We start from the raw sequence: 19,006 nt of genomic DNA on the forward strand, positions 1-19,006 counted from the left end.
ATACAAGTCATACATAGCAAACACCTTCACAGTCTCAACACCTTCTTCGCTTCCCTCCCTAAAATCAACCCCATCTCCTTCACTTTGTGACCGAAGCAAGTCTGGAACGACCATTTCTTGGTTTAGGCCAGAATTGATTTCTCGAATCACAAAGCACTCTCATGCAGTGCATTTGTTTGGGTTTAGATTCATTCCTCATCAACACACCCCAAATTACCAAATTCGGCAGGAATAGTTTTCACCCTTAAACAAGAATTCAATCAATTATCCTGACTAATTCGCAAAAGTTAGGGTTTTGCGCCTTGCGCAAATATATCAGATATTGCTTGTCGAAATTAATCCTAGGCAAACTAGGTAATTAATCCGCCATAGATTAGTAGATGCAAATTCTTGCCCAGAATCAGAAAACAATGAACCGCAGGATAGGGGCATCGGTGAAGGGAGGTGTGGCCATGCCTTAGGCCAGCTGGCGCCATTTTCCATTGGCCACGCCCCATCCTAAACCGGCCATATTTCCCTCGACCAATCAGGTCGCCTTGTGGTTTGTCCCATACTTGTCGTCCCCATTACCCATCGACCAATCAGGTCGCTCTAAAGCCGTCACACTCACACCAGAAGTGTAGCCACGCCCATGCTTGGTCGGCCATCTTTTTTGACCAATCAGGATGCTCTAAACTTGCCACAGTTTTAAAAAGGGGGAAACTGCACCAGATGGTCACAAAGCCAATTGGCTTTCCAAAAACCGCGCCAACATGCCAAACGTGCCATGTTGCGCCAGGCATGCTAACATGCCACTTTGCGGCAGCAATCCAAAACATGCCATAAATAGCGCCATGCGTGCTAACCTACCTCTTGTTCGTGGCCAACGCCATGATAAGCTTAAATTAGGGATTTCTAGTCAAAAGCACGACTTTGCATTAACCAAAACCCTAATTTCCAGCCGTGCCAAAAATTATGCCACTTCGACCCCACAACATGCCACAAGGCGTGTGGGACCCAGGAAGCCATAGGAATGGCGCCATATCATAGCCACCCACGAAAATCCCTATTCATGTGGTCATTTCCACACAATGGCCTTGCCATAGTTCCTTTGGCATAGCTATGGCAGCGTTTTGCACAAAAGTGTCGCCATGCCGCGACCGCATGCCACACACACTAATTAGGGTTTCGACATGCCAAACCCTAATTTGGGCAAAATTGCTACGCCAACCAAGCCAAGTAACGTTTCCCAAAGCGTTCAGACACTAGTAGAGAATGGGGTATCTTTGACCCACATCCCCACACTAGTAGCGGTCAATGGACCATGAACCGGTCAAAAGGGTCCTAGATGTATTAAATTTCCGGAGCACAGATTAGAGCGTGAAAACGGTCGTTCTACAAAAAAATTAATTACAATTATATCCCCGAGGTCATCAACCCACACCGTGACCGCTGGACCTGATTGAATCAGTGCTACTTTTACTAGGCGGGTCTCTCCGTCTCTCACCTCGTTATCATCCATACATATCTCCTTCACCTTATCTCTTTATAATTTTCTCTTCTATTCGAGAGAGAGACTGCAAGCTCATTTTATTTTTCTCCGTCACCACCACACCACTTTCATCACTACCACAGATCTACCACCACCATCCACTTCTTCCACTACCACAAGAACACCTTCTTCATCTTCTTTTTCTCCATTGACATGTCTAAGTTTTATGTTTGTTGGGAATCTAAACTCTAATGTTAACTGAAACCCTAAAAATTATCTCGATCGAGGAAAACAGCTTCTTTTGTAACCATGAAGGAAATTTGAGTTCTTAGGAACAAAATGGTGTTGGATAATGGTCAGTTCAATCCTGGAATCCTCAAGGCTGATATTGTAAAGTTTACAAGTGACTGTGAAATTAGGATGATAGGTAATATGTGGAACGATACTTATGATTTTTTGTAAAGATCAAGGAAATATACTTTCAGTTCCCTCCTGCAAGTCATATTCTTCTTTATTTTGATGGTGCATCAAGAGGAAATCCTAGTGAAACTGGGTATGGTTTTATTGCAAAATATCATACAGGTGATGTAATAGTTTCTATATTTGGTGGTATGGGTATAGCTTCAAATTTTCTTACTGAAGTTATGGTTGTCTTACGTGCTTGTGAATGGGCCATACTTTACTACTTTCGAAAGATATATATTAGAACTAACTCAAAGGCAGTAATGGCTTCTTCCATGTATGGAAATCTTCCCTGGTATGCCATATCAAGATGGAACAAAGATTGTCTCAAAAATCCAAGATTTTTGCTTTATTTATAGCTACAAGGAAATAAATTTCTCTGCAGATAGTTTGTCAAAGATGGTGCCAGATTATCTAGAGGGGAGAAGATAATCTACATGTACAGGCCTCCTTTTTGACAAGTATTGAAGTACAGGATCAACCATACTATGAGTTTATGTAAATTAAAAATGTATATCCCTACTTTATGAAGGGTCTTTTTTTCTCTTTTCTTTGGCTCTACTGTTGTATCTCTGGTATCTCTTTGGATCATTGATAAAATTTTATTGTTGAGGAAAAAAAATGATATATTGAATTGTGGTAATCACCTTCTACTACTGTGCATTTTTAGAACTTGGAGGTCTTTGCAAAGTGCAAACCGAAATGCCATTAAAAATCCTTATGCTACAGCACACAAAAGAGATCTTTCATTCAAACATATAGAAGTACAAATCCTTAGACGAGAGATCAGCAATAAAGGAGAACTTTCATTAAGACAAAATTAAACCTGGCGTTTTTAGGGGCCACTCAAAAGGATTTAGGGGCCAACAATAAAACAAAAAAGGTCACCCAAAGGGAAAATGTAGCCAGCCCTTATCTCGCGTAATTCGTTATGGCGAAATTACCCTTATATATTCGGAGGATATGATAACATTGTTACCCTCCGAATGCAATCGGAAGCCAAAATCGTTCCCATACTTCCGATTGTATTCGGTGCAGTATTAGAATGATTTGTGTTTCATTTTTTCCATTTCTTTTTAATTTTTGAGTTGTTAGAGTTATAGAGAAGAAGGTGAAGGAAAAAAAGAGAAAACCCATTTTATCACTACAAAAATGGATGGATACGAAGAAGAAGGTGAGAATCATGACGAAGAACAAAATGTTGAGGGTTCACGACCGTTTAGAGAAGACGATTTGGGGTATATGTTGAATGATCCAAACTTTTGTGGAGAGGAAAACATAGACGACCCTTTCATGGAAGAAAATGGAGAATCGCATGATATTGAAGCTAACGATGCATGTAAAACACAGGTATTGTGTTAAGAAACTCAAATACTCGATTTGCATGCGTTTGTGTGCTTTTGTAAACAAGAAAAACCGATTATTGCATGCATTGAATGCCATGAACTACCCAGATTCGGTAGATAATTTCTAGATTAAACTTACGAATATAACACACTGAGTACCAAATATGTATATTCGGTAGTTACAAGATACTAGTTTGCTGCCGAATATGAGAAAAACCCCAAACTGGTTTTCCAAAAATATCTACATTCGGTAGTTATGTAGAGTTATTTACCTCCGAATGGCCCCAAAAACGAATTCCTCAGAAAATTTCAAAACTCAGTATTCTTATCCTTTACAATCGGTAATAGTTTAACATTATTTGACTGCCGAATATAACAGTGGCCTCAAAATAAAATTTCCGAAAACTTGAAAATCGGATGTTTATCGATTAAAGTTATCTCCCGGTTATTTATATTCGGCTGTTTTACTATATATTTTAGCTTCCGATTATATCATTTTTTGCACTCAGTAAACTGTGTACATTCATTTGCATAAATCGGGTGTTTTGGGTAACCGATAGGATTCCGAATATAAAGTATTCGGAAGTTTGACTTATTTAATTACCTCCGAATATATCATTTTTTTCACTCAGTAAACTGTGTACATTCATTTGCATAGATCGGGTGTTTTGGGTAACCGATAGGATTCCGAATATAGAATATTCGGAAGTTTGACTTATTTAATAACAGCCGATTATTGTATAATAATTTGTTGCTTTCATATGCAGGCCGTTGAAGAGTTTGTTGATGACTTCTATTTGAGGACCGATACTTCCCTATACTATTCAAACGATTTGGTATACTCATTACTACTTTTTTCTTTTTTTCAAAATTTATATGTTAAATGGTTATGCTTATTAGGTTTGTTTTGTTTTATGCACGTTTAGACATTTGGAAGTAAGAAGGAGGCAAAGGAATGGCTTATGAACAAGGCAAAAGATAACATGTGCGTGGTAGTTCAAAATAATCATGTTAGTGACACTCGATTTGAAATGATTTGTGAGAGAGGTGGGACGCGAAAGAGTCACGAGGGAAAGAATAGTAAGTACATACGGAAGACGAATAGGAAATACCGAAGCAATACCAAGAAGATAGGATGCCCATTTAAGATTGTCTTCTATAAGCCCGATGGTATTAAAGGTAAAGAGTATAAAATGTATAAAGTTGATAACGATTGTCACAACCATGATGATCTGTTGGATTTAATTGGACATGTAATGGTTGCCAAGTTAAAACCACATCAAATGCAGACGGTGAGGTCTATGCGGATCCAAAAAGCGAGTGCGATCTTAAGTAAAATAAAGGCGGACGATCCCGACAACTTTTCTTCTTTGTCTACAATTAAGTCGGCCCTAGCTACGATCAAAAGGACTGATTGGGATGGTAGAACGGTCATGCAACAATCGGAGTGGTTAGCGGAGTTACACGGCTACACATTGAGAAGGGAAGAAAAGGATGGTATAGTGGTTCGTATTTTCTTGGCACATCCTGAAATGATCCAATTGGCTCAATGCTTTCATCAAATTTTGTTGATAGATGCTACTTATAAGACAAACAAGTATAACATGCCGTTGTTGAACATTGCTTGCCATACTTCGGACAAAAACACGTTTACGATTGCATGGGGTTTAATGGATCATGAGAACAATGTGAGTTTCATTTGGATGTTGGAGACGTTGAGGTCCATTTATAACGGTGATAATTTTCCAAGGGTTATTGTAACGGATAACGATCAAGCCTTAATGCATGCAATAGCGGTAGTGTTTCCGGAAGCCCAAAACTTGCAATGTACGTGGCACATTCAATGCAATCTCAAAACCAATTGCCATCATCATTTCCAAGCTAAAAGACCAAGGAAGGGTACCAAGAGGGCAAAGGAAGAGGATGAGCGCATTAGTAAATTAACCTTGGAAGAACGTAAGGAAGAGGATAGGCTATTTGAAGAAAAGTGGAAGGAGGATGGAATAATTTGGAAAATGTTCATGAAAGCATGGGACAAAATCGTTTGGTCGATGACCGAGGAAATTTACGAATGTAACTTGAAGAAATTTGAGGATGAATACAGCACGGACTACCCAAAACCGGTTGAGTATTGTAAAACACAATGGTTAACGATTAAGGAGAGGTTTGTGTTTGCATGGACATATGAATATCGTAACTTCAAGAACGAGGCGACAAGCATTGCGGAGGGGTCTCATGGTCGACTAAAGAAAATACTAATTGGTAGTCAAAATGGAGTTGTGTCGATCCAAGAAGCAATCCATGAATTCACCAATCGTGATCTCGTAAAGATTAGGAAATGTATGCAATTTAGTGTACACCAATTCCCGATGGAACATATTAAGGAAAAATTGCTTCTAAGGGGAGTTGTTCATAAAGTTTCAAGATGGGCAATAAATCGCATGATGAAACAATTGAAGTTATATAAAACTTATGATGACGAGAATACGGTTTGTGTTTGCAAGGATATGATAGGTATTGGACTCCCATGTCGTCATAAGTTGGGTAGGTATGTTGAAGTGATTGACATCGATGATATTCACCCATTTTGGAAGCAATTAAATTTCACTCCGAACACCCCGGTAGTTGATGGTCCGTCTTTCTTCGAGTCGGAATTGTATGCACGAATAGCCGAGCGTTACGCTACATCAAACGGCACCAAAAAGCAAATATTGATGCATAATTTGGAGGAAGCCCTTCACCCTTGTTTAAGGGAGGTTGATGAACCTATTAAGCAAAAGAACACCGGTAGGCCGAACACCGAAGTGTCGAGGACCATCCAAAGAAAAGAGTTGAAGGAGTATTTGTCTAATAAAAGAATATTGTCTAGGCACGAGTGTTCGGAAGCCGAATTTGAAGATGAGCCGGAACCTAAGAAAAGAGGTCGTCCAAGAAATGATCAAAGTGGACCAACCACCCGACAAGTAAGGCCAAAGATCTCTACAGAGCCTTCTCAAGTAAGTCAACCCAATGTTGTCGAAGAAGTTGTTGAGCAAATGAACGCCTCGCAACAAACCCAACCAATGGAAATTCTTACTATAAAAGAGGACAAAGGTACTCTTCGTTGCCCTAGAGATCTTAATGGAAGACCAAATCGATCCACATATACAATATACAAAGAGTATTTGGAACAACTCCCTCCACTTATCATTCCATTTGTTTTGTCGACCGACGAGGTTGATGGGGATGGAAATTGTGGGTTTCACGTTGCTACGGAACAAATGGGTTACTTTAGAGAGGCGGATATCGAAGATGTCACCCAATGCCAATATTTAAGAAATAAGATGGCGGTACAACTAGTGAAGGACAAGGGTTTTTATATGGAGATGATGAGGCGAGGAGATAGATACGACAAAGAACAAGAGTTCAAAGACTTAGTTGCGCGTGTGAAGTGTCGAAAGGGATTGAAGACAATCGGATCCAAGTATTGGATGACAATGCCTAAATTTGGATATCTCCTAGCGGACGTTTTGAATTGCGTGGTACATTTCTTCGTTCCTCCTATGTATGGACTTAGCATGACGTTTGCACCCACAAGAACGGCTTGCGACGAGTCGGTTAAAGATAGAAGAATCGTAATGGCATTTGTGAATGAAATGCATTTTATCGGTTTAAGAGTAAAGAAAGATTGTCCGTTACCTCCGTTGAGTAAGTGGCACGATTACTTCCCGATGAACCATTGCAAGGATTGGGTGAAACAATATGAGTCCAACATGGTTGATTGGGATCGTGTTATGGACAACAACTTTCCCGCTGAGTTACTCGAATTGATCCCCTCGGATGATGACGATGTTTGATCGTTTTTTTTCGAGGCACGATTATAATTTTTTTTGAAACTATGTAATCGGAACAACAGTATTATAACACTTCAATACGATTAATCATATTCGGGAATTCCATATTTTATCAAACCGCCGATTAATATTAAAAATTTGAATTTACAGCACTCAAACATCACATGTTATTCTTTTTTCCCAGTCCGAGATGCAACAATCAACGCGGCTTCGAAATGTAGAAACGACTCTCCTCTCCACTTGGAATAAGCATCTTGTGCCGCAAACCTGTCGTCTCTGTGCCTAGCAAGAATACGGTTGTACTCGGTGCACAATTTTATAACATGGTGCACCCTTGAAGAAACATGGGATGGTTCATAATTGTGGCGTGGCTTCTTGTACTTACCAACAAAAGGACCCAATGAAACGTTAATCCAAAATATACGATCGTCCTGCTGTTCTTTGGGTAGATCTTTCACAATGTAATAATTTTTTATCCATTCGGTCTCTTCCTCAACTTGTTTTAATCTTTCTCTATGATGGAATTGTTCTTGACCTCGCTTCTTAGCCTTGATTTCCTCTTCCTCCTCCGTTGCCACTAACGATGGTTTAATTTTTTTGGGTTGTTTGTTCCTTTTTGTATTTCTTCTTCCCTTGCTGCAATTGATGTAGTTGTTCGCTTGCATCTTCGAAGTATGTTGTCGATTGATGATGGACTTGCCATTGAAAAGGTTTTTCATTCAGATTTGTTACTCAATAATAACTGAGAGGGGTTACCCTCCTTATATAGATTAGAGTTCCAACGGATCTAATTTTTGAAATATGGCCGTTGAGGTTTCTGAAAATATGGCCGTTGAGGTTTCGTATCATTGGTGCACTACAATCGGTTGTTAACGATACACGTATTACCTCCGAATAAGACATTCGGTGGAAAACTTAAATTCTTATCTACCGATTAAGTTGGTATTTCTAAACACGACTATATTATTCGGAGGATAATTGTTTTGTAAAGTTCCGAATGTACGATGGCCCAAAAATCAGAATTTGGGAAAAACTTATACTTTTCAAATTTTGAAATTGAAATAATCGGAAGTATAATTAGTTACCCAAACTTCCGAATATGGGTGTCTAACATTCTATATTGGCCCTTGGAACCACCTAGAGCCAAGGCGTGGTTTGTTTTGAACTTGCTATATTCGGAGGATAATTGTTTTGTAAAGTTCCGAATGTACGATGGCCCAAAAATCAGAATTTGGGAAAAACTTATACTTTTCAAATTTTGAAATTGAAATAATCGGAAGTATAATTAGTTACCCAAACTTCCGAATATGGGTTGTCTAACATTCTATATTGGCCCTTGGAACCACCTAGAGCCAAGGCGTGGTTTGTTTTGAACTTGCTATATTCGGAGGATAATTGTTTTGTAAAGTTCCGAATGTACGATGGCCCAAAAATCAGAATTTGGGAAAAACTTATACTTTTCAAATTTTGAAATTGAAATAATCGGAAGTATAATTAGTTACCCAAACTTCCGAATATGGGTGTCTAACATTCTATATTGGCCCTTGGAACCACCTAGAGCCAAGGCGTGGTTTGTTTTGAACTTGCTATATTCGGAGGATAATTGTTTTGTAAAGTCCCGAATGTACGATGGCCCAAAAATCAGAATTTGGGAAAAACTTATACTTTTCAAATTTTGAAATTGAAATAATCGGAAGTATATAACATTATATTGTCTTCCGAATAAATACTGGCCCCAAAATGGATTTTTCCTATATCAGAAATTTTGAGATTTTTCAATATATATATAATATATTCGGTAGTGAGTGTACTTCCGAATACTGTGTGTCTACTTAAATATATTCGGGAGACAAAAAATTCATTAAACTACCGATTATTACCAGTTTGTATCCAGGAAGATATGACCAACAATATTCGGCCGATAACCATCAAATATTTCTCCCGAATACTGTCGATGTTCTTGAGAAATGAAGAACACGACTACATTCGGAAGTAAAGGAGCATGAATATCGCCCGAATCTGGATAAATAACCGAAAACCCTAGAATTATTTTTTCTCGATTCGCCGAATTAAAGCGAAATAAACCCCAAAAATGATAGATTCTTACCTAATTGGGGCCATTTGACTTTGGAGCGGAATTTTTTTTTTCTTCCACAATCGAAAGATAATAAGAAACTGGAAGAAGAAGAGTTGAAATGAGTAGAATTGTTTTTGATTTGGTTTTCATACAGTTTTACCATAAGGGCATTTATGTAACTTCAATATCATATAGGGTACCCCTTAACTAGAGTCTTTGGTTGGGTATAAATTGATGGCCCCTAAATCCTTTGGGGTGGCCCCTAAAAACGCTAGGAAATTAAAGACACGATATAGTAAAGTTCAACAACAAAGTCTTTGAATCCTTCATATATCCTGATAAGGCTTATTATATGTTATCGTCTGTCTCAAAAAGAGGTCCATAACGCAAGTTGAAAATGAGATTTAGTAAAGTCGTGATGGTTCACCTGGGGTAGAATAGCAAATAGAGAACAACCTATATATAAGGCTAGAATTTTGCCAGGGAAAAAAGCTAATAAACAATCCCAAATAGAAAACAAAACAAAATTTTACAAAAACTAAATTATAAATTTTATATTATTGTCTAAAATAATAACTACCAAATGATGACGAAGTAATTACAAATAGAAATCAGTCGTTTTTTAAACCCTTCTTCTTGCACAAATGTTTTTAAAGAAAGAAAATTCCACATGTGATTATTTTTTGAATAACTATGAGTCATGCTTCCCATAGCATCAGGAAGTTTTACCAACCTGCTTTCTTTAGTGCGAACATTGTGGAGTACTAGACGTCCCGATTTATTCTCCAAGCAGTGAAGTAAAATTTGATCGTCCAAGGTAAGAAAAAGTGCACTCTTGGAAGATGGTGTTTGTGATCTCAATAATGGAAGTAGATCTTTTCCAACAACAAAACTCTCAGTTGGCACTACTACTTTTTGTTCATCATTGTTGTACTTGTAATTCTCTTTTGTTAATGCTTTTACGTGAACCTTAGACCTGAAATTGTTTTCCCTACGCGCAACACATATTGATCCTTTGTGTTCAAACAGGTGGTATGAATAAACATATTTATTTGGGAGTTTAATGATTTGGAACATCTCGTCGTGGAGATTGAACATCAACAATTCACTTGGTGCATCACATTTTTTCTTCCAAAAGAGAGCTCCATTACAAAAGATGGCCGATAATCTATTAGAATCAAACTGAAGAAGAAGGCTTTCATATGTGTCTCCAACATGAATCTCTCTCCATTATGATAAATTGCTTCCTAGCGTCAAAACCATGCATCTAAACTTTTCATAGACGACGGCCACCTTATATTCATTCGTTAATGAATCAAACCCAAACCCGTAGCATATAATCTGGTAACTGTCAATAAGCTGAGTAGAAAATATACCCAAAATCTCATGTCTAGTAGTATTGCAAATTGTTCTGCGTAAAGTAGTACTAGTTGTAGTTGTTGTCTTGATGTGTTTCTTCTTCTTCTTTTCCTTAAGTAATCCAATCTTTCTTTTCACTTTTTTTTCCAATGGATGAATATTGGTTTTGTATATCTGTCTTCTTCTCCAAAGTAACAGCACGGCTGCACAGAAGAAGACAGAAAATTTTTGTATGGTTTAGCTAGGGTTTCAATCATAACGGCCGGTGTCCGATGATCTGTGGTTATATTTCACAAAGCACATATGACATGGTTAATTGGGGTATGGTCTGCCCATATGGTTCAAAAATATGGTTCCATTATTTACTACGGGTTCATATTTCACCCACGTGACACGTCGTTCACTTCCACGCCAGGAATATAAAAACATTCACGTGTCAGCAATCTGAATAAGTACTAGTTCATGTGGTCTTCTACCATCCACCTCTCTCTCAAAATGTTGTTCCCTCTATATAAACCTCTTTGCAAATAATCTCTTTCAATCAGCGCTTCCAGCAACCGCTTCATCATTCTCTAGTTTCTAGCTATAGTAAATAAATATTGTGTAACTGAAAATCAATGGTTGCCGCTTCAGCATCATTTTTTCATCACTCGATCTTGTCTAACCATGTTACCTCTATTCAAAACCAAACACAAAGAAACGCTAGCTTTAGAGTTCACTACACGGCCGAGGTATGCAGTTAACAGGCTCAACGCGAGATACTAATTGATTAGATTATGATTTAATCAGTCTATTACATCTAACGCTCAATTCTAATTAATTTATTACATTTTCTTTACTATTAATTTGCAGTGAAACTTATATAAAATAATTGGCTTGGGATCTCCCTAATCCTTCTATTTTAAAGAAATATTACATAATCGATAATTTAATTATTTATTAGTTTATAAATATATTAATAACATATTAATTTAAAGAATAATCTTTAATTGTTGTTGAATTTTAACCATTGTGGTTTGCCACAAAGTATTTAGGATGTGCAAGTATTGACTAACTTGATAGAAATTTTAAGATAATTAAACATTGAAAATTGTAAAAACAATAATTTTATACTATATCCAAGTGTTCACATACCCTAACTTAATATAAATAGTATTTAACATGTATATTTTATATATAAATTTAATAGAAGGCGTATATTTTATATATATATTTAATAGAAGGCGTAATTGGGGGATACTCTCACAAATTGAGGAATACTCACGGTTATATGGGGATGAATTTTGGTTAAGGGGTATATTTTTAGTCTGGTATCCCCTCAAAACCTAAAAAAGAAAAAAAAAATATTAATTGTTGGATGATTCGTGCAATACTTTGATCATTTATGTCCTCTTCACCTTTGAATAAACGAATCTTGTCATAATAGAACACTTCGAAATGTCTATAAATTCATATATGTTATTATAATTCATTAATCCTAAAATATCATTCCACGAAGAGGAAGCATTTGAACACAGATCGTGAAGTATCTGTATACAACAGTAACAAGTGGGACAAATTATTTGCATAAACAACAAATCACCTTATTTAACTGAATTGATAATTTAGTTACAAGTGGAGCATCCAGTGAATGGTTACAAATTTGGTTGAAATGTTTTGAATTCGTCATATTACTTTGTTTTAAAACATGCTTTCCTTTGTATTGCTTTTGTGGTACACAATGTAGCAGTCGGTATTGTTAATGGTTTGAAGGCAATACCGACTGCACAGTCGGTGTTGAAAAGTTGATGAAACCAATACCGATTAGGTTAGTCGGCATTGGATGTAGGTTCAAGACAATACCGGCTGAAATTAAGTTATATGAATTTTTTTGTATGTTAGGAATCGGGATAGTCGATTTTTATGATTTCTATATCGGCTACTGGTTACCAATACCGACTGTTAACACACTTAGGGGATAGAGTAATTTACCGATACCGACTGTTAACACACTTGGGGATAGAGTGATTTAGTCATTAGAAAAATTATTTGGATAAGGGGTACTTAAATTATTTCATAATGTTTTTTTTCTTTTCTCTTTTTAGTATCCCAATTTATGAGAGTATCCCCGATTGTGCCTTCATTTGATATGTATAAAAAATATTTTTTACTTTCTAATAGTATTATCATTTTATACAATATTTGGGACATAATAATGTTTAAAGGAAATTTTTGGAATGTATTATGTTATAATATTATAATATTTATTATTTTAGCATTAAAGACCCGAGTCGGGACCAGAAAATTCTATTATTTTAACGAAAATATTATATTATTGAATATTATATTTAAAAAAATTTATTATAGGATAAACATGCACAACAACCAGCATCAACACCCATGACAGACAACACCATTAATACTACCCCACCATCACCAGTAGCAACTCTCAGTTCTCCACCTCCACAACCTAAGGTGTATTGTGTAGATCATATTGTGTTATCTTAATTTGTTGTTTAATTAGCTAAAAAAAACTAAGTTTTACTTAATATTACAGAAGATGAGCACCAAGTTTAAGGATTTGTTAGCATTGGGTGGGCCAGTACCAGAGAGAATTAACAGCAGGTCGGCTTGCCATGGTACTGTTGCTTCCATGGGAGTAGAACTTGCTAGAGGTACTGATCTTGCAACACAATTGACCAACAGAGGGATTTTATGGTTCATAGGTACCAGTGTTGTGCTATCTTTAGCCTCCCTGATACCATTGTCTAAAGGTTAGGCCTGTCAATGGAAATCCGTTAACCGTTAGCCGAATCCGATTACCCGGTTGCCGTTACGTTTAGTTCCATTATATCCGTTATCCGTTACCGATAATGTAGCAGTTAATTTTATCCGACGGTGACGGCGACGAAAGACCTATTTCCGTTAGCCTTAGTTCCGTTAACCGCTAACGTGTGCCTAGCACGTGTAAAATTCATCTATACCTAGGTTATTATACTCGAATCAACATCATTTTCATCTTCTTCTGTTCTTCAACTGAATCAACTCACAAACGAGAGAAGAAAATTGATATTAGGGTTTTCAATTCGTGAAATTAATCATGACCCAAAGCGAAAGAGGAGCATCCAATTGCATTGGTTCATCAAAAAGAAGTCATCCCTCTCAATCACTTTCAGTTGCATCTGAATTACCTTCTGCATCTCAAGTTCAATAATCAGGAATTCAATCAACACCTGCTGCTGTTGCAATAGAAGAAGCAGTAGAAGAAATAGAAGTAGATGAAGATCCAATTATAGCTGAAGCAAAGAAGAAAATGCGTGCAGTAAGGTCTGATGTTTGGGATGATTTTGAAAGGTTAACTGAAAAGAAGATGGTAAAAGGTAAGGAGATTGGGATACTTGTAGCTAAATGCAAACATTGTAATAAGAGAATGACTGCACCCAGTAGCCAAGGAACCAGCAAATTGCATTACCATGCCAAAACTTGCCAAAACAAGCCTGCAAACAAGAAAGGACAAACAAAGATTACTACAGTCAGAACAGGTAATGCACAAACTAAGCTTGCTAATTGGAAGTATGATGCTGAAGCTACTAGGATACTAGTTGCCAAAATGATTGCTAAACATGGTTATCCAATCACTATAGTTAAGCATCCATATTTTGTTGAGTTTGTGAAGTCTTTAAATCCTGCTGCTAAACTTTACACTAGGAATACAGTTAGGGAAGATATCATGAAACTAAGAACTGAGTTCAAAAAAGAATTACAAGACCAATTTGAGACAATTACATCTAAGTGTAGTTTAACAACAGATATGTGGTCATGTAAGCATACAAAGGATGGTTACTGCTGTGTGACAATGCATTACATAGATGATGATTGGAAACTGATTAAGAAAACACTTGCATATACTTTAGTGCCATCACCACATTCTGGAGAAGTTCTAGCATCTGTAGTGAAATCAATATGTCTAGATTGGAACATAGATACTAAGCTTTTTGCTGTTGCTGCTGACAATGCTAGCTCCAACAATGTTATGATGGACCATCTGAAGAAATGGCTTGATAGCAAAGACTATTTAGTTCTTAATGGGGATATGTTCCAAATGAGGTGTAGTAATCATGTATTACACTTGATTGTAGGGTGTGGAATGAGAGTGGCTGCTCCATTTATAGATGCAGTTAGAGAGTGTGTAAAATATGTCAAAGCAAGTCAGGCTAGAAAAGAGAGATTTGAATTTTCTATTGCTCAAGTTAAGCTTCCTTCTTCAAGGTCTGTGGGTTTAGATGTGGATACCAGGTGGAACTCCACCTATAAGATGTTAAAGGATGCAATCTTTCTGAGACAAGCTTTTGTTAGGCTAGCTGATTTAGATAATGACTTCAAGATACTACCAACCTCTAAGGAGTGGGAACAAGGAGTACACATATGTGAATGTTTGGAATTGTTTGATGTCATTTCAACCAAATTTGCTGGGATTAAGTATCCCACAGAAAATTTATATTATAATGGGGTGCAAGAAGTTAATAGATGCATTAAGATATGGGAATCAAGTCAGCATGAGTACATCAGAGACATGGCCAATAATATGAGGATGAAATTTGATAGCTACTGGAAAGAAAGTAACACTTTGATGGGCATTGGGGTTGTTTTAGATCCTAGGTACAAAGCTAAATGGGTGGAGTTTTTTATGAAGAGAGTATATGGTGTGGATCACTATAACAAATTTAAGCTTGCACTCAATGCTCTTTTCTGTGCTTATGAAACAAACACTACAGCTCCAGATTATTTTGATACTGCAATGCATTCAACTGCATTTGAGAGCTGTGCAGGTACAAGTACAACAACATCATATGGATTTGGTTATGATGATTTCATTATGGAAAACAATATGTTTGAGGTTGAGAAGTCAGAATTGGAGACATACTTAGCAGAACCAGTTCTTCCTAAAGGCACGGATGCTGAAGAAATGAGGTTTGATATCTTAAGTTGGTGGAAGAATCATTCTGCTAAGTACCCAATTCTCTCAAGGATTGCAAGAGATGTATTGGATGTTCCAGTGACAAGTGTAGCATCAGAATCCATGTTTAGTATTGGTGGCAGAGTTCTCACATCTCACAGGAGTTCATTAGCTCCAGATCTTGTTGAAGCTTTGCTTTGTTTGGGTGATTGGCTGCCAGATCTCACTCTCAGTGAGAGCAATAGTTGTGTTACTGGTAAGTTTCCTTATATCTTAATATTTTACTAGCTTTTACTGATAGTTGTGACTGCACTGACATTGCCACTTTTATTGGCTTATTGCACTGACATTGCTACTTTTATTGGCTTATTGCACTGACATTTCCACTTTGCCAACTTAAGTTGCTTCACTGACATCACTGTCTAACACTTTTCATTTTCCTTTCAAAATGCAGAAGTTGAGGACTAAGGAGGAATGCAGTTGGCATTGGCAGTGGAGAATTTGGAGATGGAGGAATGCATTTGCAGTTGCAGATGCAGTTGGCATCCCTTTGTCTTTTCTTTTGCAAAAACTTGGTTTTTTTCTTTTGATAGAACATGTGATGATCTGAACATGTAATTTGGTTTAGAACATGAACATCTGTATGTTTTTTTTTCTGTGTGTCATGGATTTAGAACTTGTTTGCTTGGATTTAGAACTATTCTATGTAATTGGTTTGTGTTTTAAACCTGCTTTTGTGTTGTCCTGTGACATACCGGTTAATACCGGAAAATTAACCGTTAGCCGATAAGTCCGACGTAACGGCAATGGTTTTGGATTTTACAATTCCGTCGGCATTTAACGGATAACGGTTAACCGCTAATTTAAACGGCAACGGTAGCGACAGAGCCATTATTTGTTACGTTAAGTGTCGTTGACAGACCTACTAAAGGTATCAGCGTTGAGTCCGAATCAGATGGGGTAATGACATCAAAGGCAGAGTTGTGGAAAGGTAGATTTGCCATGTTAGGTTTTGTTGCTTTGGTATTTACTGAATTTGTCACCGGTAGTGCGTCTGTTTAAATCAAATAGATCAACTCTTTACTGGTAAAGCTTTAATTTGTCAATATTATAAAAAATTAACGAAAGTGTAGTTTGAACTTTTATCAGAAACTATATAAGTTTGCGTCTTTATATACGTATTTGCTTCATTTTCAATTTGTCACGCATATAGAGGATTCAACCATTTCCATTCAGCGTGTTTGTTATTGGCAAGGCGCTATAACAAACTTAAAGGATGGTACTTAACTACCGCTGAACAGGTCCGTCCATGACATTTAGACGACCTTGTGCGAAAGAACTCGGAACTCCCTTTGATGCTAAAAAAAAAAAAAAAAAAATCTCACAGATATAGATTATGTGTTTCTTAATGATATTTACTTTATAACATTGAAATGAAGGAATTTATAAACCATAACTTTATTAAATGGTATCATGGTCAAAACTGTAGCACAAAACATTTGAAAGGAAATGCCTTTAGATTTATGGTAAAGAACATTGAGAAGTTGAAACCTTTTCATTATAAACGAAAACAAACACGTTTTGATATCTGCTTAGAGCAACTGCAGTGGACGAGTAAACCCAAATATTTGGTCCAGTGGGCTGGCGCAGTGGGATGGACTATCGATTAAAATTTGATCAAAGAGTAAAAACCAGACCAAATTTGGTCGGCGACCAAGACCAAACCAAAATATAGTCAGGCGTTTATATAATCTCCGCCTACACCACGGACGTTGATATAGTCTATGCCACTCATCAGGCACTCGTATAGTTAACGCCAACGAACAGGCGTTGGTAAAATGTACGCCTGGATGGGGCGTTGGTTAAATGTACGCCCCGTCGGGCGTACGTAAAGTTAACGCGGGCAACAGGCGTTTATATAGTCAACGCCTAAAGTTTTAAAACTTTAGGAAATTTGCTTGGGGCGTTGTCTTTATCAACGCCCCATTTTTTTTTTTTTTTTTTTTGAACCCGGGCGAACGGATAATCTCCGTCCCAGACACCAGGCGTTTCTATAGTTCACGCCCCATACCAGGCGTTATCTTTATCAACGCCCCACACCAGGCGTTATCTTTATCAACGCCCCATGCCAGGCGTAATCTTTATCTACGCTGGACGATGAAGCGGACTTTATATCAACGCGCGACCAAATTTACTCGTCACCCGATACGCCACAGGACGGACTAAACCCAAATTTGGTCTTTTTTTTTAGTCTTTGGTCTTTAGTTATACTCGCACCACTGTGGACGCTCTTAAGGAAGAACATTTAAGGACTAAGCTATATCCACAAAAAGATTGAAACAAAGCGACCAACCAATTAGCCTTCACTTTAGATCTTGTGAAGTTACTTTTCTCGCTTTAAGTACACCTGCATTCTTTTCTTTTCTTTTTAATAAAAGAGGGAAACCTCATTATATTGAAAATAGGATATCGTTTATCCCATAATTGGAACAACGGTTCATTGTTACATATGCATTCCAGTCCTAAATGGTTAGATAGTGTAGAATCGTCCACAGGCTGTGATATGCCCAATTATGTTTGATCATATATTTGTTACAAAAAATAGCAAGTTTTATGTAAAATCCTGGACTATGAAATTGATGTCAAATTCTTCTATGTTCCCAAAATATTCACTGATTTATATCTTTGTTGGCGAGCTTTTGCATACATTCCTATCAGCAACAACAAGGTTGGTTCTGAGTCGCTCCTAAAAGAGACTATGTGTCCGCTTCACTGTTGCCCATTGCAAAACCGCATCTGCTCCCACTTTTTCTAGCTCATCTCTGGTTGTGTAGTTGACACAGAATCCTCTAGCTTCTCTAACTGTACCTGTTTGATCAAATAGAGTCAGTCCAACTCCAGTTGTACCTGTGTTATTTAACCTCTGTAAAGCAATGCTTGTTATGAGATTCATTTCTTTTTTTTCATTTATATTAGCAGACTGTCCAGTCCAACTTCTCTGAGTAGTAGTAATATGAAGTGAATCATCATTTTTTGGGTTGTAATACAAATCATCCATTATGCTATAACTGGTTTATTTATAGCATTATAACTATTAATAAACCTAATTATATTATTTGTTGTTACTATATTGTTTTGTTTTTCATGTTTAAAAACTATCTTGCACCTCACTTTCCATATGAACCATATGATAGTACTACATAACACCTGCCAATCAATATCATATTCTCCTCTTTGGGTGTTTGCAAAGCAATCAATGAATCAATCATGGAAGGAAACAGTACCATTCCTAATAAAATCCATATCAAAATTAAAATGCATCCATACCTGAGAGATGTAGTTGCATTGCAAAAACAGATGGGTTAAGGTTCCTTCATGCTCGTTACAAAGTTTACACTTTATTTCTATATCTGGGATAACGACTGCCACTCGCATACTATTAGGAAGTATGGAATGGGCTGCCTTCCAGATGAAATTCTTAATAGCTGATGTAGTCTTCATACTCCATATCATACTCCATTT

The 19,006-nt window shown here is 37.1% G+C and overlaps 1 protein-coding gene across 1 annotated transcript; it reads left to right on the plus strand.

Moving 5' to 3' along the window:
• Positions 1-1,810: 1,810 nt before the first annotated feature.
• Positions 1,811-16,546, plus strand: LOC113331723 (early light-induced protein, chloroplastic-like). The gene is made up of 6 exons (XM_026578399.1): positions 1,811-1,898; positions 2,054-2,228; positions 2,466-2,508; positions 12,895-13,002; positions 13,088-13,301; positions 16,416-16,546. Exons 1-6 carry the CDS (start codon positions 1,811-1,813, stop codon positions 16,544-16,546), a joined length of 759 nt encoding a protein of 252 aa, XP_026434184.1.
• The last annotated feature ends 2,460 nt before the right edge of the window (positions 16,547-19,006 follow it).

The sequence above is a fragment of the Papaver somniferum genome, chromosome 1, assembly GCF_003573695.1.
Source record: "Papaver somniferum cultivar HN1 chromosome 1, ASM357369v1, whole genome shotgun sequence".
Taxonomy (NCBI): Eukaryota; Viridiplantae; Streptophyta; class Magnoliopsida; order Ranunculales; family Papaveraceae; genus Papaver; species Papaver somniferum.

What these genes read in the sequence shown, in the direction of transcription:
- LOC113331723 (XM_026578399.1), top strand. Translation starts at nt 1,811, where the DNA reads ATGGTGTTGGATAATGGTCAGTTCAATCCTGGAATCCTCAAGGCTGAT. An exon ending in ATGTATGGAAATCTTCCCTG is followed by an intron (nt 2,229 to 2,465) that starts GTATGCCATATC and finishes TACTTTATGAAG; the next exon opens with GGTCTTTTTTTCTCTTTTCT. An exon ending in CTCCACCTCCACAACCTAAG is followed by an intron (nt 13,003 to 13,087) that starts GTGTATTGTGTA and finishes ATATTACAGAAG; the next exon opens with ATGAGCACCAAGTTTAAGGA.